This window comes from Equus quagga, chromosome 1 (genome assembly GCF_021613505.1).
Source record: "Equus quagga isolate Etosha38 chromosome 1, UCLA_HA_Equagga_1.0, whole genome shotgun sequence".
In the NCBI taxonomy this organism is placed as follows: Eukaryota; Metazoa; Chordata; class Mammalia; order Perissodactyla; family Equidae; genus Equus; species Equus quagga.
The window spans coordinates 145417618-145445465 of record NC_060267.1 but is presented as its reverse complement, the minus strand read 5'-3'; the positions used below and the strand labels follow the sequence as shown (position 1 = coordinate 145445465).

General features: G+C 39.9%; 1 protein-coding gene across 1 annotated transcript in view; it reads right to left on the bottom strand.

The window, feature by feature from the left end:
- Nucleotides 1-272: 272 nt before the first annotated feature.
- Nucleotides 273-27848, bottom strand: part of SCN11A (sodium voltage-gated channel alpha subunit 11) — an 84451-nt gene continuing 56875 nt past the window's right edge. The window contains exons 20-27 of the mRNA XM_046674074.1: nt 24225-24398; nt 19548-19649; nt 18791-19057; nt 17774-17827; nt 15021-15162; nt 9178-9278; nt 4897-5167; nt 273-1801 (exon numbers count right to left, since the gene is read on the bottom strand). Of these exons, the coding sequence (XP_046530030.1) occupies nt 777-1801; nt 4897-5167; nt 9178-9278; nt 15021-15162; nt 17774-17827; nt 18791-19057; nt 19548-19649; nt 24225-24398 (2136 nt within the window). The 3' untranslated portion in view covers nt 273-776. The remainder of the gene's footprint in view (nt 1802-4896; nt 5168-9177; nt 9279-15020; nt 15163-17773; nt 17828-18790; nt 19058-19547; nt 19650-24224; nt 24399-27848) is intronic.

The following is a 27848-nucleotide window of genomic DNA, read 5'->3' as shown; positions in this document are numbered from 1 at the left end:
TTCTGAAGAGCCAATAGTTATACACTTATCAGCACACTACTGGCTCCCACCTTTAATTCCAAGCAAAGCACCACATTTAAACCACTACTTACACAACTACCAAATAAGAAGATTTTTTAGTGTACTATCTAAATGAAATGCACACTGAAAGTCTCATTCATTTATTTATTCACTTATTTTCCAAACACATATAACAGAGATTGTACCTGGTGGAAGGGTAGTAACTGACAAGTCAAGATCATGCCTTTAGGTTTGAAATAAACCCACAATATTTAATGTTGGTAAAAAATATCTGCAATAAGCTATTTATTTATTGGCAGTTTTTGAATTTTCACTTAGCTTGCAAAAGAGTTATATATAATAAGCCACACAGTTGTATTGGGGAAAACATCAAACAAAGGTATTGGGTAATGTATCGAGAAACATTTGGAAAAACACAATTTAAAATTTTAATATGTTTTTGTTTCTTATTCTTTTCTTTTGACATAATTTGAGCTGTGTTTCAATCCTAACATTAGTGTGTCCTCTACAGCCCTTTCCAGTGTCTTCTGCCTTTTTAAAACAGTACCAGTGGTTAATAGTCAGCCAGCCTTATCTTATATCTCTGTACGAACCATTTGAAATGAACATTACAATGTCACTTCTTTTAGCCGGAGAAAAATGAAATGGCTAGTTCAGTGAGTCCACTGCTTGTTATTACACTGAGCTGTGGACCCCTGGAGCTCAGACTGGAGGTGAGGATATGAGGCTGTGAGGTAGGGGTGGAGGTGAGGGGCTCAGTCGTAGTGTACCTTGCCCTTGGAGGCAGAGTTGGACAAGTCCCCATTGCAGAGCATTTGGAATGGTGAAGGGGGCCTGTCTTCCAAAGCACACTTGGTTATCTTCAGCATGTACTTTCGAAAGGCCTTTTGAATAACAGCAGCACATCTTTCCTCTTCCTTCCTCTTGGTGGTGGTGACTATGGGTTCATATAACTTCTTGAAAGGGTTGGCTTCCATGAACTTCTCCTCCATCATTACTTTCATGCTGTCCAGGCCATTGGAATCACCAAGTACCCTAGTGGTGAAAGCAAAGAGAATATCCAGGCAGTGGAGGCGATCTCCACTCACCATGGGCAAATCCATTACTAGAAATTGAAATTTATTTGGCTTTGCCACACGCAAAGGCTCGGGAAGGGCATCTGCAAAGTCAGAAAGGGCAGAATATTTGATAAACTGTGTTGCTTCTGGGTCAAACTTTTCCCAGACTTCATAGAACATTTCAAAGTCATCTTCACCCAAAGGGTCCTCACTTTCTTCAGTGGCTGTATTGAAGTTCTCTAAAATCACAGCAATATACATGTTGACAACAATGAGAAAGGAGATGATAATGTAACTGACGAAGTAGGTTATGGCTATGGTAGAGAGGTGACAGTTCTCTGAGTTGGTTTTACATGAATCTTTTGATTGCAGCATGGGGCTGAGGAGGGCATCCCAGCCTGCTGACGTGGTTATCTGGAAGAGACACAGCATGCTGCCTACAAAAGTTTCGAAGTTGAAGATGTCATCAATTCCAGACAGCCTCACTTTGCCAAAACAGCTCATACCAAAAATGGCATAAATAAACATAATCAAAAAGAGTAGAAGACCGATGTTGAATAGAGAGGGAAGGGACATCATCAGAGCAAAAAGGAGAGTCCTAATTCCTCGTGCTGCCCGAACAAGTCTCAGGACTCGGCCAATCCGAACCAAGCGGACAATTCTGAAGAGTGTTGGAGGAAAACGAATGTGCTCCTGTTTTTCTAAGGTGGAAACCATTGTACCTTAGGAGAAGGAGAAGGGTCAATCAACTTCCAGCAGGCACACTGGTTTCAGACCCTGCCTGTCTCTCCTGCCTTGGAGTCTTAGTGGAACCAACTTTTCATCATGCACAAATTAAAAATTTTATTTATCAATATCTGGGAAAATATCTGTGCCTTAACTTGGGAAATAATTTCCAAGGGCCATAGAATTTTAGATGGAACTTTAGATGGGATGGGATATCTAAAATATTGACGACACCTGAGGAAAGGAAAGAGAATGCAGTTTAAGGAAGACTTTTTTGTAAGTTATCTCATGCACATTAGCTATGTTGGGTATCTAAAGTCATTCGTTGGGTAAACAAATATAATAGTTTTGCATATTGATTGGATATATAGATGGAAAACAGACAAACTGCAGATGGAGTCTTTTTTATTAAAGTGCAAGGAGAAATTTCTGCTACTGAAGGTTGGCTTGAGCCTGAGCTGTCAGCAGAAATTGTGGAACCCCTGACCATAAAGTTCCTTAAAGGTTCCTAGCTGTATAGAGGAACTTGAACACAGCCTGCTCCAGGCTAGGACACGGCTGCAGGGAGAGAGCGGTGCTGCGTTTCTCATCTCTGGGCTAAGGCTGTCATGAATCTTTCTTATTTGTCAATATATTCATTCCAAGGACTCCTGAAAACCGAACTCAAAGAGCGTAAGGGACTAAATTGGAGATGTTTTCTCTGTTGCTGTAGACACCCCAGAAATGGCATCTCAAGCAGAAGTTTCTGCAAATAACTGAATATTTGGCTGAAAATGTCACCCAAGTGACACAAGGACTTAAAAGAGCTCACATTTTGGCCCAAATATTACAGAATGGGTGAAACATGCTTGCCTTGTGTAGACATGACCTTGATGTCCCTCTAAGTCACTAGGGGTGACAAGTAGCCAAAACTATCTGCCATCACCTAACAACTAAAGAGAACTAGCTGATAATGTACTTCACAGACTGTCCACTTGTACCAAAGAAGTTTAATTCATATGTTAACTGGGCATCCAACCCTGCTGAGATGTGGAATTTATTAACTACCAATTCAGCAACAACTGGAGGAGGTCCAACCTTGAAGGCCTACCTCCTCCAAGAATATTTCTTTGAATAATCAAGTCCACGGCAACCTGTTCTTTCTCTAAGCTCAGCTCTGTGCACCATGAGATTTGGTGTTCAACTAATTTCTCTGCCTTCTTCTGACTCTTTAAGGTGAGTAAGTCGCCTTAATACCTGAATTGGATTGTTAGCTCCTAGAGAGAGATTCACTTTGACTCACACATTTTGTATTTCTCTAAAAGCTTAGGAAAGAGCTTGGGAAAGTGTAGAGGCTAAGTGTTGGATGGCAAACCTAGTGGCAAAGGTATATAGAATGCTGTCCACATTGGTGAGTAGAATTTGGCTCAATGTGTGGATTTTCTTATCCATTGGAGCAAAATGCTATATGGTGTTCTTCAGTGGAACTGTAATTGCCTAGCAGTTGTTCAAAGCACAGAAGTCAATATTTCCACAAACTGTACAATACCTGGCACTGCCTGGAAGGAGTTCAATAAACAGAATGGAATGAATCAGAATAAATGGAATGAACGAGCTGCTCTCTGCCTATTGGAGGAAGGGCTCTCTAAGCTCTCAGAGGGCTGCCCCAGATTCATCCTACCGCCATTTTCTAACTTCACTGCTGCTGTCAGTTTCACCAGGACTTGTGATTGGAATTGACTAATAAAGATTAAAGGTCTGTTTAACTGCAAGCACATGGAAGGATCTGTTGCCAAACTTTACCTACATAAACCTCATGGCCTAGAAACCAGAACAGACTATGACCTGTGCCATTTTCTTGCTCTCTGAAACATCTGCATGGCTGCTATAGTGATAGGAACCAAAATATTTTGATCCAACATTATCTGTTTAATGCATCCTTTCTGGAGCTAGCACAAAAGCTTCCACTTGAGAAATCAGTTTTTATCACCTTCATTGCTTTCTGAACTATGAGAAGGGCCTCTGGGTAGTTTTACACAGAGTAAACTCTTCTGGTTTAGCCATGAAGAATTTAATTTCAAAGTTGGTGTGTGTTTTGTAAAAAGATATATGGTAATAACTCGTCTCTTTCTCTTTCTTCTTTCATAAACCTTATAGCTAATCCTGTCTATGGTTAGGAAAAATATACTGATTATAGATTGAGGCTGGTTGAATGGGGTCTAGGCAATAGAAACAGGCATAGTTCACACTGTAGTTAAGTTAAACCGGGATACAGAACAAAGAGAAAGCACTGCTTGTCCTTACGACACACTCTTGGAAGCCCTATCTGGGTTGGGCCATGGAGGTCCGGCATAAGAGGTGAGGGAAGGTCCAGCAATGCCACAGGACACAATAATTGTGATGTGACATCCACATGGATTTTGTGTGTGTGTGCGTGTGAGGAAGATTTGCTCTGAGCTATCATCTGTTGCCAATCCTCCTCTTTTTTTTTTTTTTTTTTTGCTTGAGGAAGATTAGCACTGAGCTAATATCTGTGCCAGTCTTTCTCTACTTTGTATGTGGGATGCCTCCACAGCCTGACTGATGAGTGGAGTAGGTTTGCACCCGGGATCTGAACCCACAAACCCAGGCTGCTGAAGCAGGGTGCGTGGAACTTTAAGTACTAGGCCACGGGGCCCCCACATGGATTTTGAACTTAGGAAAAACATGGGAACTAAATGCCAAAGCCTTAAAACTATAGCATGCACGTTAGGGTTTATAGTTGCACAAAAAAGATAAAACTTTGATTCAATTACCAGGATAAACCAGATACTGCCACAAAAACTTTTAAGTCATCTTAATTTTGTCTATTTCCGTTGAATAAATGATCCACATAATTATTTAATTCTCTATTTCAATTGTGTAGACAGTCAGGGGAATGGAAATTACTCTGTATCTCCTACCAACTTCCCAGTAGAGAATGGCATTAGTACACTTGCCTATTTTTTCAGAAACCACATTAAGCCTAATTTGTTGGTTTACGGATAGTTTGGACATACTTCCAAATGATAAGACTTACAAATTCACTTTTGACTCTCAGATTAAAGCGCTCCTGGCTGCCAATTTTACTTACTAACAAGAGAAAGGAGCACAATCACACAATCAAATAAATTCCAGCCATTGGTGAAGTAGTATTGCCTCAGAGCAAAGATTTTGATGAGACACTCAATTGTAAAGATGACCACAAAGGTCAGGTTGAGATGCTCGAGGATGAGTCTTTTCTCTTCTGACTGGTTATGTGATTCAGCCATCATGGTAAGCATGTTGAGGAGAATGAGGATGATGATGACGATGTCAAAGACCTGGTTTGTGACCAGGTCAAACACAAGTCCCTGGCATTTGTTCTGAAAAAAAAAAAAAAGGAATCATAGATCATTTTGAGTTATAAAAATAAAAAAATAAAATCACATATGTAGAAAAGGCACATACACCAGAATTTGTCCTCTCTTACGATCAAAGCAGTTTCTTAAAAAATGCAGACTCTTTCTACAGGGCAAGAAATTCTTGTATATATACTTTCATTTAAATTTAATTAAATAACTGGTTTTAAGTTGTAGGCTTATAGCTTTAATTCCATTTTAAAACAAAAAATATAAATAAATTTTTTAGTAACAACATAACTTTTATGTGATGGATGATGTTGTTTTGCTGAAATAAAACAGCTCATGTTGGATCCAATAATAAACAGATGAACTTTGGTCTCTATATTTCATCTGTTTCTGTATTTTGACTTCAATAATATTAATGCAGAGAATACCCGCTCACATAATTATGTGGGACAAAATGGAATTAACATATCCACGTCTCCATTTGTCAGTTCAGAGTAATCAGACCTTATACTTAACCAAAACTCTGTATTCAAGCAATTCTTGAATGCCAATTTTCTAATTCTTGTTCACTTGAAGATAAAACTAGATAAACGGGATTCTGATCCAATGATTACTAAAAACGGAAACAGAAAAACTGATTATTTCATATTATTACTGATGGCGAATTTGCATATTGGTTTGTACGTAGATGGCCATACTGCTACAAAGTGAGTATGTGCTAATTGATCTGATACAGGTTCTAACTCAAGTTTGCCTGCCTAATCAACCACGTGCAGTGAAATTACTCACTTATTCCACTACTTTCTTTAATCTAACTGCTGTGAAGCACTACTTTGTTCTTCACTTAGTGGAAAACTTTTCTTAAACACAAACTCAGACACTGACTTTGTATGGCATTCTTGACTATACATTTTTTTTTTTACAATGTATGAATATATTAGATTATTTTATATTATCACCTAATCAAAATATACATACCCTATTCTTTTTAGAGAACTCACAGATCCTTAAGAATTCATCTTTAGAACCCCAGGCATCTGTTATGGTAATCCAGACAAAAGATGATGTTGGTTTGTGGTGTAACAGTGGAGAAAGACATAAGCATTTAGGTTTAAGAGCTAATATGGAAGTAGAAAGAAGAGGAGTCAGAGAATGTTTGAATGGAGGAGGCGATGGGAAATTTAGGGCTGTGGCTATCATTTCTGGTTCGTGGAGCCATTCAACCAGCCAGAGATCAGAGGATGAGGAGTTTTGGAGGGAGATAATAAGATCTGTCCTGAGCACGTTGAGTCTGAGGTGCCAACGGGCCATCCAAGGGCCACGGGCAGGTAGAAGTATGGGTTTGGAGCTCAGTTGCAGAGATGGAATGCAAATGTGGAGTTCAATGGAACCAATACTGATATGAATTAAAACCCTTGAGAGTGAATGATATCACACAGGGAGAGCCTGGGGAATGAGGCGAAAGAGGGCAGAGACAGCATTGGAGGGATACTGCATTTGAGTCAGTGTCTTTCAAACTTTGCACCAGGAGCCCTAAAGCTTTTATCAAGGAGTCTGGAGGAGAAACTTGAAAGTCAAATGCACTTACTATGTGAGAATGCATCTGGAAAATCAGAAAGAACCTAGAGAAAAGATATTTTTAAGGGTGCTCTCCAGGGAAGCAGAAAGAGGGGTGAGAATAAATGCGAAGGAGGGTAAGCATTGGCCTTATATTCAACTCTAATATTTAGACAAATGGAGGAGATTCAGAATGTAAGTAACCTAAAGTGGTAGATGGTGAAAAAACGTCGTACGTCACTTTAGAATGTATAGCGCCTCCTATACTTCAGCATGATTTTTAAACCCAGGAATGAAGTAATCTAGGGATGCTTCAGGAAGAATCAGAAATGATTCGAGACCCCTTGCTCTACTGCTAGAAATGACATGCATCACTGCTCAGGTTAAAAGAGCTGTATTCCCCCCCTACACAATTGCTATTCATTTGTTCCAAAGTCAAAAGATAATATTTAGATTTTAGAGATTAAAAAACACCTGTGGGGAGGTGAAGTTGTAACTAAATGGTTAACAGCTGATTTGAAGTCTTAGCTCAAACTCAGGGACATCTGGGGATCTGATGTGGAATTTATCTCATGCAACTCTGCTCTCCGGAATACAGAAGTTAAGATAAACGTACAGTGTTAACTGGTGAGATTCTCCTTGGTTGCTGGAATCTCTCATTGTAAGCCGTGATTGGTGAGCTATGGATACACAGGGAGGGCTGTGGCCCAGCTCCTCCTCCCAGATGAGGCATGTGATAAACATGCTATAAAAGATAGTTAAGAAATGGAGGCGACAGCTTTCTTGCAGTAAAGAAGTCCACGCCCTCTTCAAGCGCATCTCTTGAAGCCTAGCATGTCCAGTGCAGTGGAGAGGCCTAGAACCTCTCCATCTTTGCAACTTCTGTTTGGCTGTGTGCTGCTTTGTTAACTTCATATCCTTCATGAAATAAACCAGTAAATACGTGGGAACATATTGTGTCTCACGAGTCTTTTAGTTAACTCCAAATCCGGGACCAACTGGTGCTGAGTCAGTGGGTGCATAACAAGCACATATAAATGAAAACTCTCTTCATCTTTTCCATTGGTTCAAGTTCAAAGAGGAACTTCAAAGGGAAACTAGTACTAGAAAGTGAGATTGGTACTTAAAAGCTAGATGACTTAGGTAAATTGAAGTTCCACACACTGTTGACAGATTAAACCTCCCCAAATAGAATTTTATCACTAACTCCTTGGTCAAAAAAATTCTTCACTGTATAAATTCTAAACACTTGGCCCTGAAATTCACAGACATTTTTAGTGCGGTGCAAATATTTAATCCTAGTAGGATTGACCCTGTCTGTGCCCTAAAACGTATTCTTTCATTCAACAAATAATTACCAAGAACATACTTTATGTCAGGCTCTATTCTGAGTGCTGGGAATAGCACTAAATTAAATGCACCTTTGAGAATTTCGGGTCTGGTGTTCGAATGAAAATCTCCAAATCCTCTACATGCTTCAAATATCCAGCCCCTCTTCCATTCTGAATTCCCAGACTTCTCAGGCCCCACTCACCCTGTGCCTTGAAAGCCTTCAAACTCGGCTTGTCAGAGCTACCAGCTGTGCCTGTTCTAGTGCTTTATCAGCTACTGCTCTCAAACCCCAGCTCCTCAATTAGACTGCAAGCACAGAGCAGCGCTGGGGCAGAGCAGCGCTGGGGGCCGCTCCTATCTTGCCCTGTAGTAGTTGGTAAAGCAGAATTCATAGAGAGCAGAGGTCAGCAAACTATAGCCCGTAGGCCAAATCAGGCCCACTGCCTGTTTTTGCTTAGCCCATGAGCTCAGAATGGGTTTTACATTCTTAAATGTTTGGGGGAAAACTCAAAAGAAAAATAAAATTTTGACACATGAAAATCACATGAGATCCAAATTTTAGTGTCTATAAATCAAGGTGTACTGGAACACAGCCATGCACATTTGCTCTATATTGACTGTGGCTGCTTTTGTGACACAGCCACAGAGTTGAGTAGCAGCAGCAGAGACCATGTGGCCTGCAGAGCCTAAAATATTTGCTGTCTGACCTTTTATAGACAAAGTTTGTCAGCTCCTAATACAGAAAATTAATCATAAATACTTGCGAAGTGGAAGTGAGTATGCATGACCTCAACTTCACAGCAGAAAAAGTTGGCAAAAGACATAAATACATTTAAAATCGGTCAAGATTAAGTTAAAAGACTGCTAAGTTCACATGATTGCAATGAGTATACACTAAGCACTTATTGTGTGCTCATTAAAAAGTAAATTAAAGTTATTGCCCAAGTTCTTACTACTGAATTTGATTGTCTAATTTTCCTAAGGACTTGAGCCACATGCCAGTGTATTTGGGTTTTTATTGAGTTCTTAGATAGTGTCTGTACATCAAAAAAGTAAAGGAGAACAGCATAGCAGACATTTGAGTTCCTCATGACCATGAATGGATTATGTATTTAGAATTAATCAATTGCTCTCACCAGTGGCCTTGGAATGGGCTTCTGAGGTTTTTTGGATCCTAATTTTTTCATTGCATTATAGTATTTCCTCTGTTCTTCTGTCATAAAAATGTCTTGGCCACCTAAGTATATAGAAAAGATGAGAGCTAACTATCATTAACAGTGTTTTGGAAACAAGCTCTGAATTTTCAGAAACAGTCTCAGTTACATTACATTTCTATCAACAATTCCTAAAATTCTGATGGGAAGCAAAAGAGGCTGAACTCTACGGGAGGGCTGAAAGGGAAACAGGGTTTAAACTATGGAATAGGGAGAAATGGTACTTTTATCAGTTGTAAAAAGAGAAATCCCTTTTTATAATACAAACAAAGATTATAAATTCTTTGCAAACATCTGCAGAATCTTTACAAAAATTGAACGTATTTCAAGTTGCATAAATCAAACCACAATGCGACAAAAATAGAAATTAGTAACAAAAATTTAAACAAGAAAATCCCACAAAGTGCCAATTAAAATTCTCTTAAATAAATGAATGCATATATCACTACTAAGAAAATTTCATAAAATCTGTCCAGAGCCATTCTTAAAAAAAAAAAAAGGAAAAAAGAAATCTTTAAATCTTTTCACTACTGAGCAAGAAAAAACAGAAAAATGAACTAGTGTTCTCATTTCTGGAAATTTGGGGGGTAAAATACGCAGAAATACTGAATGAAATAGAACAGATTTTAAACGTAAAGCTGAACCTGCACAAAGTAGGGAAATCTCCAAGGTCTGAAAATCAAGAGAGATAAAAAAGACAGAATTGTAAATTAGCCCTGAAGCCATAGTTGGCCTAAGAGCTTTTGCTAATCTCTGTAAAAACTAGAAGCTTGGGCTTTAATAACCACAAAGATGTCATGGGAAAAGGCAGCGAGCTTATGCCAAGGTCCCTGCAAGAATAGGGAACTCTCCAAGGGCTGCCAATGGAAGGGTGAAGAAGACAACAGAATCTGTCTCTTGGCAACAGGAGACAACGAGGAAACTGTCTCAGTGTGCACTATAGGTAAAAACCCAGCCTTTCCTGATAATTTGTAAATCCAGGCCTGCCTTGATGAGGGTGTAGGGTGTGAATTTACACCACCAGTATGGGCCAAAACTATACAGCCCTAAGACAGTCTTTTCAACAAATGATGCTGGGGAAACCGGGTATCCACATGCAAAAGAATGAAGTTGAATCCTTATCTAACATTAATTACAAAAATCAACTCAAAATGGATCAAAGACATAAATGTAAGATCTAAAAACGCTTAGAAGAAAACATAGGACAAATCTTCATGACACTGGATTTGGCAATGATTTCTTTGATATGACACCAAAGGTACAGGTAACAAAAGAAAAAATAGACAAACCAGACTTCATAAAAATTTAAAACTTTTGTGCATCAGAAGACACTATCAATGGAGTAAAATGGCAACCCACAGAATGGGAAAAAAATATTTGCAAATCATATATCTGATAAGGGATTAATATCCAGAATTCATAGAGAACTCCTAAAACTTAACAAAAAAAAAAAATCAAACAACCAGATTCAAAAATGGGCAAAGGACTTGAACAGACATTTCTCCAAAGATATTCAAATGGCCAATAAATACATGAAAAAAATGCTCAACATCACTAATCACTAGGCAAATGCAAATCAAAACCAAAATGAGATACCACCTCACACCCATTAGGACAGCTACTATCAAAAAAACAGAAAACAAGTGTTGGTGAGGAGTAGAGAGATTAGTACCTTCATACACTGTTGGTGGAAATGTAAAATGGTACAGCATCTGTGGAGAACAGTATAGCAGTTCCTCAAAAAATTAAAAATACCATTACCATATGATCCAGAAATTCCACTTCTGGGTATACACCCAAAAAAATTGAAAGCAGGTCTCAAAGAGATTTTGCACACCTATGTTCATAGCAACTTCATTCGCAATAGCTAAAATGTGGAAGCAACCCAAGTGTCCATTGATGGATGGATGGATGAGTAAAATGTGTTATTCACCCTTAAAAAGGAAGGAAATTTTGAAATATGCCACAACATGGATGAACCTTGAGGACATCATGCTACATGAAATAAGCCAGTCACAAAAAGACACATAGTGCATGATTCCACTTATATGAGGTACTTAGAGTAGTCAAAATCATAGAGACAGAAAGTAGAATGGTGGTTGCCAGGGGCTGGGGTAAGGGGGAATGAGGAGTTATTGCTTAACGGGTCTAGAGTTTCAGTTTTACAAGATAAAAAGAGTTATAGAGATGGGTGGTGGTGTGGTTGCACAACATTACAAATGTATTTCATACCACCACTGTACACTAAAAATGGTTAAGATGGTAAATTTTATGTTAGGTGTATTGTACCACATCAAAAAAAATTAAGAAAAAAGAAAACAGCCCTAGAAGTTAACCAGGTTGTTTCAGGATGCCTGGCAGACACAAGCGTCTTTTGTAATCATATGCATCATGATACTATTAATATTGTTGTTCTGAGACTGTCCTATGTGTGAGTTGTGAGATAAAGAAAATGAGCAATTATGGAAAATTTTAATGCTATCATCTCCTGTGCCTATGAGAACCAGGTTTATTGGTGTAGAAGAGAGAAGATACAAATGTATCAGAGAAGAGATTGAGTAAAAACCCTGTAGTCTTGAATTTGAATGATCAGTATTCATATTTCCACATATATATTTCATTGTAGTCCTAAATTTCGAAGCTCTGTCCACTGAAAAAGCTTAGAAGCAATGACAACGAGCGTTCCAGATTGTGGTCTTGGAACATCGCCTCCTGCAACAAAACCAGCACTCCTTAGAGAAATGGCTGATTCCAGATCTGGGGCAGGAAGAGAATGACTTAGGCCTGGAGCATCTTGGCATTCCAGAGAGCAAGGAAGTCGTCAAATGGGAAGACATAATTTGAATCCTGATTTGAAAAGAAAAAAACTTTAATATCAATCAATCAATCAACTAAAGAATGAATAAATAAATATAAGAAGGGCCAGCCCCATGGGTGAGTGGTTAAACTTGCACTCTCCACTTTGGTGGTCCAGGGTTCCGCTGGTTCGGATCCGGGGCGCAGATCTAGCACTGCTCAGTAAGCCACACTGAGGCAGCATCCCACACAGCAGAGCCAGAAGGACCTACAACTAGAATATACAACTAGGTACTGGGGGGCTTTGGAGAGAAGAAGAAAAAAAAGAAGAAGATTGCAACAGATGTTAGCTCAGGTGCCAATCTTTAAAATTAAATAAATAAATAAATAAATAAATATAAGAAAACAAAAGACAAGGAAATCTGAACATTGGCTAGGTTGTGACAAATTTAAAGAATTCACGTTAAACTTTTTAGATGTGACAATGGAATTACGGTATGTTTAAAAAGAGATATGTTCTGAAATATCTGTGGATGAAATGAGATGATGTCTGTGATTTGCTCTCTAAAAATATCTGGTGGCAGGATTGGATAAGGGCATAGATGGCATAAGGATGTTCTTAATTCAATAAATCTTGTGCTGGGTGATAGTTATTTAGGTTCATCTTAGAACACTCTTGTGCATGTTTGAAATTTTCTGTAATAAAAGGTAAAACAAAACAAAACAAAAATGCTAGGGGCTGATCAAAACAGTGATTTCAGAATGTCAGCTTAAATCTAAAAACACAAGGCCTGACATCCAAATTGCAGGTGTTGACTGCAACCAAGCTGCCTGTTACAGGGGTGACTCTACATAGCACACTCCCAAGTTACAGCAGCAACGCAGCTGCATAGGACAGTGAATGGCTCTCCCAACAGACACCAAGGCTAACCTGTATCATAATACATTCAGGATGAATTATAAGAGTTCAACAGAAAAATTAAAAAGAGCCACAAAACAACTAGGAAAACCAAAAGTGAATATTTAGTTATCTGATTTTAGGATTGAGAAATACTGTCAGTTCATAAATGCAAGAACCAAAAAGGACAAGATTGGCTGTTAGACACCAAAAAAATGCTAAATGTCTGTAAGTCAAAATGTCACCACAAAAACAAAAGAAGTAAGACCCAAATTGGACTTATTATATAAAAACATAAGAAAAAGATGACAGTCAATTTTAAAAGGAGATAAGGGCTATAAATAGATAATACTAATGGCCATCAATCAACCTGTGAAAAAGTGTATAACCTCACAAATGATCACATAAATGAATATAAAACAATGAGATAACAATTTTACCCATCAAGCTAGAAAAGATAATAAATTATAAAAATTAAAATGATATAGAGTAAACAGGCATTTTCATATCTTGCAAAAGGAGAGTACTTAGCACAGCATTTTGGCAATAATATCTTTAATGCCTTAAATTCTAGGAACTTCTCCTGAGGAAATAGTCACAGATACACAGAGAGAATTTCAAGAATGTTCATGATTGTTTTAGAAGAGCAAGAAATTTAGAAATGGCCTAATATTGAAAAGAGAGGGGAATGATTAGCATAAATTACAATCTATTCATAATATGGGGTGTAATTCAGCCCTGAAAATTCTTATAACAAAGATGATTTCATGACATGGGCTCACAACTAGTGGGGAGGAGGGGAAGCTAAAAAATGAAAAATATCGTGCAATATCATCTGTGTAAAAAGAATACATAGTTAGAAAGTAACTGGAAGGGATTGCACTAAATGATGAGGCTTAATCTAAAAGTTATCATTTGGTGGTGACAAATAGAAATGGCAAACAATAGGATACACTGGAGTATATGAGGAAGCCATTTGGTGTAAACCTAATTCAGCCTGACTTTGTTTTTGCAAAATGGCCTGACACGGCCATTGAGCATGCATTATATATCTGCTTTAAGCATTTCCTATGTCCCAAAGACAAAAATAAATGGCTTTAAGATAAAGCTGCAACTTCCCCCACATTGGCATTTCCTTAAGGATAGGCATCTTTCCCTAGGCTAGGGACTGATTGCTGCGCTCACCTGTGACCACCCAGCTCAACACAACAGACCTGCCACCCTGCTGTGTCCACAGACCTACTACCTGCTATGTCCATCAATTGCTGTGCCGAGAGATCAGTCTCGTGACTATTGTAAAAGGGACATTTCAGTCATGTGAAACATGTTCTTTGAGGGTATATAACCACTCTGTACACCCCACTTCTTTGGTGCCCTTCCTTCCTCGGGGAAGGAAGGCCCTGGACTATGGTCCTCACATTGTGGCTCAGAATAAACTCACCCCAGTTATCATTTATAGATTGGGTATGGATTATTTGCGTCGACAGTCATCACCTTGGGGGTGATTCAAATTTTCTTTTTATCTTCCTTTATTTCCCACATTTACTACAAAGCTCCTATGGATTATAGAATCAGAAAAATAAACATCTGTTTATTACAGCACATGGGAAAAATATCTCCCTAAAAAACCTTCCTCTTCCCCAACTATTTTCTTTCCAAGTAAATTCAATAAATCTGCTGAGACTTGGGTGTTGAGACCCAGGACACAGGTTTGCTGAAAGACAAGAGTTCATTCTTTTTATCCTGGATAACAAGGTACACTGGAAAGGTTACTAGACTACAGCATCATATATGCTAATCCTGGTAGTTGTCTTTCTATTAAGCTTCAACTTCAACAACATCCTTTGTTTAAGAGGGTAGAATGGACAGTGAAAACAATGATTTAATAAAACCCAGCTGTTTTCAGTCCCTTTTCAGCCATATCTTTAAGAATCTTCTCCAGGTGGTCTCCTCTTTGTTCTTATGCAGATGATAAAGGCTACTTTGCATAATAATCTAGACCAGAATTATGTTCCATTCAAGCCCTTTGGAGAAGAGAGGTGAAAATACCAAATCAGGACAACCCCCATACTTATCTTTCTTTGCTGTTGGTTGAAGTTGTCAATAATAACACCAATAAAGAGATTCAGAGTGAAGAATGAACCAAAGATGATAAAAACTACGAAGTAAAGGTACATGTATTTGTTGTGCTCAAACTTTGGCTGTTCCCATTCCTGTGAGGGATTTTTTAAATGAGAGAAGAAAACAATTACTGGGGGAAAATATAAGCCATTTTTACTGTCTTATCAAAAGACCAAAGTGTTTCTCAGCAGCAGCATTAACTACACTGCCTCCTCCAGACAGCCTTGGCCCCTGCAGGGAGCGCTTCTTTCAGTTTCCTAGTACAGCTTGAGTGGTGCCATGCAGTGGGGAGGGGGTGTAGCCAGAGGGTTAGGCTTTTTCTCCTAAGCAATGAAGAATCATCGAAAGGCTGTGAGAGAGAGGAGTATCATGATCATGTGTATCCTTTGAAAAGGTCTCTAGGATGTCTGCATGGACACATAATTGGAGGGAGCCAGACTGAGATGAGGCCACCAGAGAAGGGACATGCTCACCTCAGGCAGAGGTTACTGACTATCAACTCTTGTTGAACAGCTATATCCTCATATAGAGCCCACTGTTGTATTTAGTCTGTGCTTATGTCCTGTCCCTCTTGAATTCCTAGTGCCTACTCTACCTTGTGACATGTAGATTCTCAGTACACACTGAATGAATGAATGAATGAGTGAGTGAATGAATGAATAATCAAGCTTTGGAATGCACACAAATGGACTACAACCAAACTCCCCCAGCTCAAGGTGTGACCCAAAGCATCAGAGATTCCTTTCTGCCAAGTTCTTCACATTGTCCTTGGCTTTATGCAGTTTGGGGATAGGTGGCAGGAGGATTTCTCTTTTCTATCCCCTGATCACATTCAAAGATACAGCTATGAGTGCTGATAGCTCTGTAATCTGTTGAAAGTATTTCTGATATTTGTGATTCAACAACCACCAAATAGACTGCATAATACAGGTAAATATTTGAAAATCCTAGGTTTCTCTTTTGCCTTGAAGAGTACCTGACCTTAGTCCTAGTTGACTTGAGGCATCCACTTGTTTGAATCAAGGATAGGGATTAGCACGGAAACAATACAATGGACAGAAAGAATTAATATTCAGCATCTGACATTTAAAATAAGATTATGCAGTGGGCTGATAGTCTTGCAAAGGGAAGTTCAGACAGAAAGAGGGAAGAACAAAAGCTCACCCCACTTGTACCTAGAGAATTGTCAGAAAAAGAAACAGAGAGACAGAGGACATCAGAGCCATGAGATGTGTGTCCTGATTCTCCCTCTTTGGATTTGGAGAGGGACTTGGAGCCCAGCAAACCGAGGGGAATATGGAGGGCAAAGAGGATGTTCTGGTTCAACTTGTGTATTTTTCTAAGAGGAAACTGCTGCTGGGAAGGCCTAGGATACTGAAGAGTCTGGAGTCATATAATCAGACAGAGAGGTCTCTTGAACCTTTTTCAGTTCTCATGTCATTTGGACATGGGGTTGATAGCCGTGGGCCTGCCATAGTGGGCTTCATAGCACGGGATGGGAATAGACTGCAGGGCTATGGACCATGTGGAGGATATGGCAAAGAATCAGTGTTTGAGACCAGGAGGAGTCAAGAGGGGAGAAAGGCCCATGGTGTCACCAGTCACAGCTTCAATATTTGAGACCAACAGGATGTTTTGTGGCTACAAAGACAAGGGCCATTATGCCAGAAGCCAGCACCCACCAGCTAGACTATGCCAGGACCAGTATCAGGACAGGCACCCCTCCACGCTCCTCCACCACTTATCATTCACTCAGGGAACATATATAAGCCACACACCTCTTCCATCATACACCTGCATAAGATTTCCTTCCCATCCCCCACCTCCACTTCAAGAGAGATGGATGCCTAAGGTAAACTAGGGTGAAGGTCATGTACTCAAACAGATTTAAAAAATGAGCACGTTAATATTTTAAAACATTTCCTTTGTTATAAATTGCCTCTACTACTATTATAACACTACTCACACCACCTCTACTGCTTCTACCATCTCACACGTATTGAACACCTACTATGTGTTAAGCATTAACTCTGCACTCTCAAACAGAACAGCACACACATGTGTGATGATAGGGAAAAAATAAACAATGCTAATTCCATTCTTGATTCAACTATTTGCTCATGCTTTGGCTTTGGGCAACACCCTTCCTTTCTATTCCTCAATTTTTCCAACTGGGAAATAGACATGGAACAGATTGCTGAGTATTCTCCCAACTTTGGGAATCCATGATACTTTTTATTTAACTGCAATTTAACAGTTGACAATCATCAGAAACCCCTTTAGCCTCTGGGGAGCCTGGAGCCATAGGAGAGTCTCTCTTGCTCAGACCTGGTCCAATCTTAATGTTTTCCCAGCTAAGGGAAAGTACCCTTTGAAATTTGGCTTCTGCCTGTCCACCTAGTTGGAGAAATGGTAGGAGAGGAAAATCAAGACATCCTGTGGTTCTGTTGTTTCTGGCTCCACCTCCTACATGAGTGGTTTCTCTTTGGTTACTATGGAGAAAGAGGACTGGACTTCAGAGCACATTAGGATGCACTACTCTTGGGAGGATGAATAGGAACCCTTTTTATCCCTGTTTCATAGTGTTTCTTTCAAGGGAAACAAGGCAAAGAACCCTTGCCACTGGAACTGTGAAGAAGGAGGTTCCATATAGTCATGATATTTGACATGAGCACTATAGAACATTGTAGAACACAAGCTCACCTTTGTGGAATCAACAGCTGCATACATAATTTCCATCCAGCCCTTAAATGTTGCCTGCAACAAAAGCAAAGAAATACGATCACAATTATAGACTTGCTGTCAACAGGCAAATGCCACTCAAAGGCAAGCGAGGTCCAGTGGGCAGATGTATATAAGATGATGTTCCACCCTTCCAGGACAGACTGTCCAACAAAAGAATAGTAGAAATGAATTCAAGGATGGCTATCTTGGTTTTTTTCTTCTTCATTTGTACAAGATAAAAAGTCTAAAAACAAAAGAAATTTCTGCCTTAAAAATTGCTAGAGGGGCCGGTCTGGTGGCGCAGCAGTTAAGTTCACACATTCCGCTTCTAGGCAGCCCAGGGTTCACTGATTCAGGTCCCAGGTGCGGACATGGCACTGCTTGGCACACCATGCTGTGGTAGGCGTCCCACATATAAAGTAGAGGAAGATGGGCACGGATGTTAGCTCAGGGCCAGGCTTCCTCACCAAAAGAGGAGGACTGGCAGTAGTCAGCTCAGGGTTAATCTTCCTCAAAAAAAAAAAAAAAAATTGCCAGAGAAGCTATGGTCCAACTGCTGGAAAGAGCCTTAACCAGACATCAGCTGGTCAAGGCTCTTTTCTGATGCTACATAGCTTGCAGTGTCTGTCCAAGACCTGGCAACTGTCGTTTGACCCAGGACTGACTTCCAACAGGGAACTGTTACTAATGGTGTGGCTTAGCATCTGAGGCTCCACTTCTCTCTGGCTGGAGCTCTGGAGAGCAAGGCTCCACAAAGGACAAGATGAGATACACAGCCCCTTACAGAGGCATCACTTGGATGTTGAGGCTCAGTAGACTAAAAAGTTGGAGATGCTCAGTGGGGAACAATTCCAGAGGGGATTGGCTCCCACATGAGGAATTGGGATTTGATTGTATTATCTCATGGAGGCACTGTATTTTTATTAGCTGAGAAATGATTAATGATTCTTTTAAGTTTTCTCCCCTCAGAGTGAAAAACATAGCAACGGTACTTACCACTTGCAGCAGGGCGAGGTAAGCCATTCCCACATTGTCAAAGTTGACTTTTGGGGTGACCCAGGAGAAATTTTCACTTTTACAGTGGGTTATGTTTGTAATGAAGCTGTAATTTATAGTTGATATTTCTGTTCCATTAACGCATCTTCCAAATTTTCCACAAAAGAAGTTTACTCCCAGGATACAAAATATGAGCCAGAAAATGAGGCAGACAAGCAAAACATTCAGAATGGCAGGTATGGCACCCATGAGAGCATTAACTACCACCTTAAGGAAACAAAACAGAAGGAAAACATAACAGATTTGTGGGACTCACCAAGCTCTTGATCCTCCCAGGATGGGCATGACGTGCAAGGCTGGATCTCTTGGAGCTCCGTCTTTACTCTCCACCCCCTACTCCCCTACCCCTCACCCCACGGCAAGCCCTGCTCTCAGCTCTATACATAATGGGTCTTTCTGTTGTCACCAAGGATCACTTGAGAAGCGTCCTCTAGTGATGGTCTTAGAGACTTATGGGACACAGCCCTAGGTTTGAAGGGAAGCCAGAGCCCATCTCAGTGCTGTCACAGAAGCTCTTTTAGGATGGAGACCATATCTTAGACTTCTCCCCATCTCTCAGATTCTAAGCAGTGAGCTAGATGGAAAGAAGGGCAGGAAAAGATTGGCAATGTAAGGGAAGCCCAGCTGAAGAAGAGCCACTGGCCTCTCCACCTTTCCCTGCTAGTTCACCTTCCTCCCATCCACCTGAAGAACGTACCTTCATTCCTTCAAACTGGGACAGCGCTCGCAGGGGCCTCAGTGCTCGGAGAGTCCGGAAGGACTTTGAGACGTTTAAGTCAAGAAGACTGGCCACAGAGACCTGGTGGGAAGAGATGCCACAGGTAGTGCAACTGACTTGATGCTCAGGGAAGCCAGTATGGGGTTGAGAGTCCTCATTCTGAGAGACAGATGCTTCATGCCCACGATGGATTATCCAGACACAGAAAACAGCCAGACCCTCCTGGAAAGGGGACGGCAGGTGGAGAGGCTATTTTTCTCTTTGTCTGGGAAAGTTAGAGCCCATACAGGTGAGAATGATGCATTTCTATTATTTGTTTAATGAAAGACAAAGAAAAACTGAGAAATTTTTGTAAATTAAGGAAAACCAAAGACACATGACAATGATATGTCGTGAGGGGTCCTGAATTGGAACATGGATTGGGGGGAGGGGTAGGTGGTGGTGGGTGGGTAGAGAGAATTAGTCATAAAGGACCTTGTTGTGACAATTGACAAAATTTGAAAATGGATGTGGGTTTTAGTATTGGACCATGTTAAATTTCCTAACTTTGATAATTGTACTGTGACTGTGTCAGAAAATATCTTCATTCTTAAGAAATACACCCCAAAATGTTGAGGGGTAAAGGGGCATGGTGCCTGCAACTTAATCTCAAGCAGTTTAGAAAAAAGCAATAGAAAATGACAAAGCAGATGGAGTAAAACGTCAGTAACTGGTTAATCTGGGGAAAGAGTATAAGGAGTCCTTCTCCACATTATTTCTTGCAACTTTTCTCTAAGTTTGAAATGATATCAAAATAAAAAGTTACAAAGAAATAATAAATTTTCCCTCCCTCAAATAGCTCCTTTTTGGGAAATTAAATCCAATTTTCTCTCGGAACATGCTTCTTCCCAATGGGACAGGACTGAGGATTGGAAAGCTCTGCAAATATACTAAATTAAAACTTAACTAATATGCTAAACTTAAGCTGATGACCACCATTTGTAGATTTTCAGCCGTTCTCTCTTATTGATTATGCAGCCTTCAGAGGCTCAGCTTGGAAGGGGAGTTGCTCAGCGAGACAGGAAGTGAATTATGATACTCCTGACTAAGCTGATGTCGAAGTTCACTGTTATCTAAAAACACCCCCCACTAATCTTGCCAAGCTCATTGCAGTAAAAATTTGCAAATTGAGAGAAATTGAGTTAATATGACAGAATAACCAGATTTTAAAATTTGTAATCAATTTTCTTTTAAAATCACCATCAATTCAAAATGTTTTTATTTATAACGGTTTTTAAAATAGGCCTTTTGTTTGTGATAGCATTGTCTGTTGAGAGAGTTATTTAAGCAGCTGTTCCCCCAAGTACTCCTTCTACCTTGTTCCTAGCGAGAGGGAAAAGGATGTCAGAGTTTAGCGGCTCTTCTGACTTTACCAAATGACTGTTATCATGGGTGGGGAAGAAGTGTTCCTAGAGGGACACTGTATATCTTTTCACCTGGAATTTCACCCCGTCTCTGTTCCACCAAACTGCGAGGCTTCGATGAGACACATAGACATAACAACACCCACCTTCTTTCCCACTCTACAGCATTCTTCAGGGTGGGAAATCTGCCAGTTTTATCTTATTTTTTTTTCTATCTAACTTGCATTTATCTGTCTGAACTATATTTTTGAGATACATCATGTTGATATATATGCTTATACTTTGCTCCTTTTAACTGTTGGGAAATATCACAGCATATTCATGAATATTCATATTTTATGACTATGAAATCCATTACCCCTTCGTGAATATGTAGGTTATTTCTATTTCTTTGCTTTTATGAACAACAGCAAACTGGACAGACACGTGCATTTCTCCTGAGTACATACACAAGCATTTTGCCTGGATTTATAACTAGAGGTAGTATTTCTGGATTGTAAATCAGACTCATATGTAATTTTACTTAGTGCAAAACTTCCCCCAAAATGACTGTACCAATTAAATTGTTAGCAGTGATTACAGACTCCACTTTCCTATGTCCTTCTCAATAATAGATATTATCCAATTTTAAAATTTTTGTCAATATGATAAGTAAAAAGAAGTCTTTCATTTTAATATGCACTTCTGTGCTAAGTGGTGATATAACTAACATGTATTTCTTCATACATTTACTTGCAACTCGAGTTCTTCTGTGAATTGCCTGTCATCCTTCTCCCATTGTTACGCTGGGTTGTCTTTTTTTCATTATCCTGTAGGGAGTTTTTATATACTGTGGATAATAATGATCTCTTATGTGTACGGCAAATACTGTCTCTGGGCTTTAGCCTGTCTTTAACTATAATTATGATATTGTTGAATAGAAAAACAAAAGTTTTATATTTTGATATAGTTGAATTCATACATATATTTTTGTGGTTTTGTTTCCATTTTTATACTCCAAAATTATAAAGATCATTTTATACAATCTTGATTAACAAGCAACATAAAAGTGTTACTCACATACATTCTCTCATTTAAGCTGCACAGTAATGTTCCAAATTAACCAGCATCATGTATCACCTACTACGTTACAGACAAGGAAACCTGAAGCTCAGAGGATCAGTAACCTGTTTTAGGTGGAATTGGGATTCATACCTTGTTCTGAATGATGCTAAAGCTAATGATAGTAATAGTGTACCACACTTATTGTGAGCTTTCTCTCGGATTTACAAAGATATATAATCATAAGATTATTTCTTTTTTTGTTTTATTCATTTTTGCTGCATTCATTTTGTTATCAATGTTATACTTGTCTCAATAAATACATCTGCAACCTGCCTTTCGTTTTCTTTTCTTTCTAACAATCTGAATAAGGTTGTGTTAACTGCTTGTCTTAGTTCAGGCTGCTATGACAGAATACAATAATGTGGCTGGCTTATAAATAACAGAAATTTATGTCTTATAGTCTGGAGGCTGGAAAGTCCAAGATCAAGGCACCAGCAGAGTCAGTGTCTGGAGAGAGCCTGCTTCCTGGTTCATAGAGGGACCTCTTCTCCCTGTGTCTTTACATGGCAGAAGGGGTGAGGAAGCTCTGTGGGGTCTCTTTTATAAGAGCATTAGTCCCACTCATGACAGCTCTGCCATCAGGACCCAATCACCTCCCAAAGGCCCCACCTCCAAAAACCAACACATTGGGGAGTAGGTTTCAACCTATGAATTTTGGGGGTTCAGACATTCACTATATAGTATTACTCCTTGGAATTTTGGTAAAACTTTGTCAAACCATCTGGGCCTGGTGCCCTTTTTTGGCAGTGTGGTATTGGACTCCTGTTTTGATATTTTAAATAGTTATTGTTATATTATAAATACTTAGGCTTTCCATTTTGTATCTGGTCAAATTTGGGCAATTTATAGTCAACACTCTCATTTTTACTCATGTGAAAACTTACGTCAAAAGAGGGAAGCACTTTTCTTAAGGTTACACAGAAAGAGAACAGACAAGGTAGCTTTAGGACCAGTCTCCTAAGTTTAGGTGAGGAAACCACAGGTCCCTAGAAGGGAGATGCCAATAATCTGTCCACTATCATGGATTCCTCACTATAATCTAATAAGATAACGAGTGCAGAGTGATTTGCACTCTGGAAACTGATAGGGTTAACAAACACGTGGATGTTTTTATTCCATTTTTTGACTTCTATCGGAGCGTCTATGGCACTGTTGCCTTTCTAAAATGCCTGAACCACATGGCTTATTTGTATCTACCAACAATATTATGGTTCTCTAGCAGGGTGTGCTGACCGCATGGCTTATGTTTATACATTTGTGATATCTATTTCCTTAAATAGCAAGGACAAAGGCTAAATAATCAGTTCATGGTAGAAGATATGGATATTAAAATCAAGGTCTTTGGAGTAAGACTTACTAGGATTGAGTCTCACCTCCACCACTTCAAGCTGGGCAATCTTGAACATGTTTCTTAGCCTCTCTATGACTTAGTTTCTTTCTATGTATATGAGAAAAATAATAGTACCTATCACATGGATTGACTGTGATAACTGAAAGAGAAAATGTATTTGAAGTATACGGCAGAGTACTTGGCAGAGAAAGCACTCAATAAATGTAATCTACCATTACTATTATAGGCCTTAGCATCACAGAGACCAAGGTGTGAATCCCAGTTTCACATGAAACAAGTTGCTGATCATCTGAGCTTCAGGTTTCTTTGTCTGGAACGTGGTGGGTGATATATAACTCTGTTTAACTCATAACATTGTGCAGACTAAGTGAAAGAATGTATGTGAATAATCCTCTTATGTTGCTTGACAATCAAGATGGAGAGCAGCCAAGTCTGTTGGCTGCTGACCTGCTTACAAGTCTTAAAAAGAAATGGAAAGTTGGAAGGAGGAGAGAAAACGGAGGATACTCAAGTTATTCCAGGTATACATCATACATGAGCAGTGCTTATAGAGAGAAGTGGATGAGTGCCATCACAGAAAGGGTTGGGGTAGTAAGCATATGAAATGCAGTGTAAGAGGAAGGGGACCCCGGAAAGGCAGAACTTTGGATAAATGACAACTACTTACAAGTTCTGTGAAGAAAAATTCTTGGAGAGGCACCCACATGAGGCATACGGGCACAGCAGCTCCTATATGATCCCCTATCCCACCCCATCCTCCATCCCTACCTGCATGGGATACAGAGATGGCAAACTTACAATCACAATGACGAAATCGAGCCAGCACCAGGCACTGGAGAAATACTTCCCAAATCCAAAGGCCACCCATTTCAGACCCATCTCGAGGATAAAAATGTATGTGAAAACACTGTCAGTATAATTAAGTAATGCTTGAATATTGGGTTTGTTAGTAAGGTGAATATCTTCAAATACCTGAAATGATAAAGCATAGCCATAGGCCAGTTTGAATATTGGCACAGAACTCCTTGTTAACTTTACTTTTTATTTTTCTCCCTTATCTGAATAAACTAGTATCTCTCTTGATGATGAAGTTTTACTCAAAAAGCATTAAGGCTGAACTTTTCCAATGGAATCAGTTGCTTGAGTAAAACTGGAAGAAGGGAAATCCTATTTCTAGACCTCTGTCACCACGATAGACTTCTAGGCTCTCATCACCGGACCCTGGAATATAAAAACATCTCCCTAATGGCTCACCACATCATTTCCTGGTCTTCCTAATTCTTTCAACTCTTGCCAACAATATCTTGCCAACTTTTCCAGAACCACCTAGAGGCATACACATCTTTTTCATCCTTCTAGTTACCTTAGAGGCTCCGTTCAGTGGCTCTCCATTGCTTATAACATCCAGTCCAAACACCTTAGCCCACACTCCAGATCCCGCCAACCCTGAGTCACATCATCTTCCACCCAACAGCCTTATCCATTTACCCTAGTGTTCCCTACAGATGTGATCATTTTGTATGTGCACCGTGACATGCAAAAGCTTGGGAAGCTCTGGTCTAGAGCTCCCAGTACAAATTACTTTGAATATTAAACATTCATTCAGTGTGATTATGAAAATGAGACATCCTAGCATTCAGAGAGACTCTTTTTCATGCTACATCTAAACATTTCGCTCACCCAAAGTGTGTGTGTAATTCTTCAGGGTCTATATAACTACAGTATAAGTGTCCTTTTGGCCCTTACAGAGTTGCTGAGGATGAAAAAATAGAGAGAAGGAGCCCCGGCACTAAACCTGCCAAGACATTTGGGTAAACACTGAAGGCAAGAAAGAAATCAGCCCCGCTGCCAGGGACTAAGGTAATCCATAGCTTCATGGCCCTGAGGAAGAAGAACGCAAACGAGTAAGACAGTCTCACTTCCAACTCCCAAGTGGGCATCTGACTGGAGAAGGCCCTCCTTCTCCTCATCTGTCCTGCTGACTCCTCAGTAGCCTTTAGATCTCCATTTAGCTAATATTTTCTACAGGAAAGTGTCCTTCTTCCACCAAGACTGAGTTAGGTGCCCATCCTACATGGCCTCATGTCACCCACTGCTTCTCTGACAGTAGCACTGAGGCCCTGGTCTATAATTGCCTGGACTCCATCTATCTTCATTACTAGACTCCAAGCTCCTAGAAGTTAGGGTTCTTGTCTGTGTATTTTCCTCTTGTGGAGAGACAAATCTGAATATTTTTGGAAGCTTATTTTCTCTCATTTTGGAAACTTAGCAACAAGCTGGCTCAGCAGGTCTGAGTTTGCTCAATGGAAGAGCAGACTGATATCAGTAACTGAGCTTTGGAGTCTCCCACATTATAACGAGGCCATTTCCTAATCCAGGAAGCCCCCATTATTATATAGCTCCCCAGACCGGAGCTTCTCAAACTCTAACGAGCCCCAAATCACCTAGATTCTGTTCAGCAGGTCTGGGGTGGGCCCAAGATTCTGCATTTCTAACAAGTTTCCAGGTGACACCGAGGCTGCTGGTCCATATACCACATACAGTGGCAGGGGACTAAATGTTTTTTGTCTCCATTTCTGTACAAATACATATAGTGAAACAGGGCCTAGATCCCTCTTCTGGAGCCCTCTGTATTGTGTGTTCAGCCTTGCTCTGCCCAGCCTACACTGGCCTCATCTGAAGGCAGATGAGAACCAGGAAGATTGTGTGCCCTCTGCTACTTCTCTGATTAGAAATTTTCTTGTATGGCACCACGGGGCATGTGTCTGTAGCCTTTTGACAACACCATTGCTTTTCTACTGGCCAGCACAGGGGTTGGTAGACACCAATTACCACTGAGGAATAAATGAAAGAAACCTACCACTTGAATAAGAGTAGACAGCTGGTGAAAATATAATCACCAGAAGATGACAGGGAACCCTAGATCAAGGGTTAGCAATAAAAAGGAAGTTCTGTGGGATAGTTTTAGAGAAATTCGCTTTTTTGTTTGAGGAATAATTTACATTGCAGTAAGTAATAATGGAGATATCTGTTGATCATAGGCTCTGGTGGGCCCCAGTATGTGCTCATTTTCTTTCACCTAGAGATTATATGGGTGTAAAACACTAACCGGGAAGATAGTGGTGAAGGAGCAAGCCATTTCCTTGTCCCTTCCATTTACTACTGACTTATTGTGAAATGTTCTGTGACTCCAAATCAATAAAGGAGAACTCAGGAGTCCATTCACTTACATAACAAATAGTAAGAGAATTTAGTTCTCTATTATGGCCATTTTAGGGGGAGATACAGGAGAGAAGGGGAGGGAGGGAGAAAGAGAAACATGTAGGTGACAAAAGAGAAGATACTATCTCCCAAGGGGGGAGGGGGGAGGGTGAAGAGGAGGCAGGAAGGACCAAAAGGTGAGGAGGGAGAGCAGGAAGGAGTTTATGACCACATGGCTACGGAGGCTGATGGAGTCAGAGCTATTTCCAGACCTCACTGGGACACCCACCCCTTAATTTAGAAGGATCTGTCATGCACATAAATCAGCATCTCTTTGTCCCTCCTCTCAAAGGATCACTAGTGGTGGAAAATATCAGGACAACTTATTTTATCCTAATCTGGTCTCTGTAGCCTTCTCCTGATGTTTTACCTTTTAGAAATCGGTACTATGGTCTCCAGGAAAAGAGAGGGTGGGAGCGTTCTAGAGAAGGAAACACATAGGATAGAGAGAAAATGTCTAGAAATCCTCTAGAATGATGAACAGCCCTGGGGTCAAGGGCCAGACTCCAATAGCCTCTTCAAAGTGCTGGTTTTTCAAACATGTAGATACAGAGCTTAGATTGGTGGTTACCAGAGGGGAAAGGGGGCAGGGAGGAGGGCGAAAGGGCTGACTGCGCACACGTGTGGTGATGGATGAGAATTAGTCTCTGGGCGGTGACCATGATGCAATCTACACAGGAATCGAAATATGATGACATACACTTGAAATTTAAAAAAGAGGTAAAGATAAGACATAATTTCTATAAAAAAGTATATTCCCTTCTGGCCCTTTAGGACATTTTCAAAGGCTACTTATCAAAAAAAGAGTCAATAGGATTAAACAAAAGTTTATACCATTAAGCTCCAGTGAGGAAAAGATTCAATTCAGAGGAGCACAAAAATATATGTATAGAGAATAAAATAAATTAAATCTACAACTTAATCTTCAAACAGGACACACTTAGTTAAATTTTCTAAGTATGTGATACGATAGGATTTAAAGTCATTTGGTTTAAATTCATAATTAAAGAAATAAAGATACCACATTTATTAAGTAAGCAAATAAAGTGCTGGTTTTTGCCATGCTTCCCCACAGGTAAATTCTTTGGCTTTGGGATTTCCCAGTTGGAGCATGACTCCAGAAGTTGTTGTGCAAAATCCTATCCTCAAGGGGATCCAGCA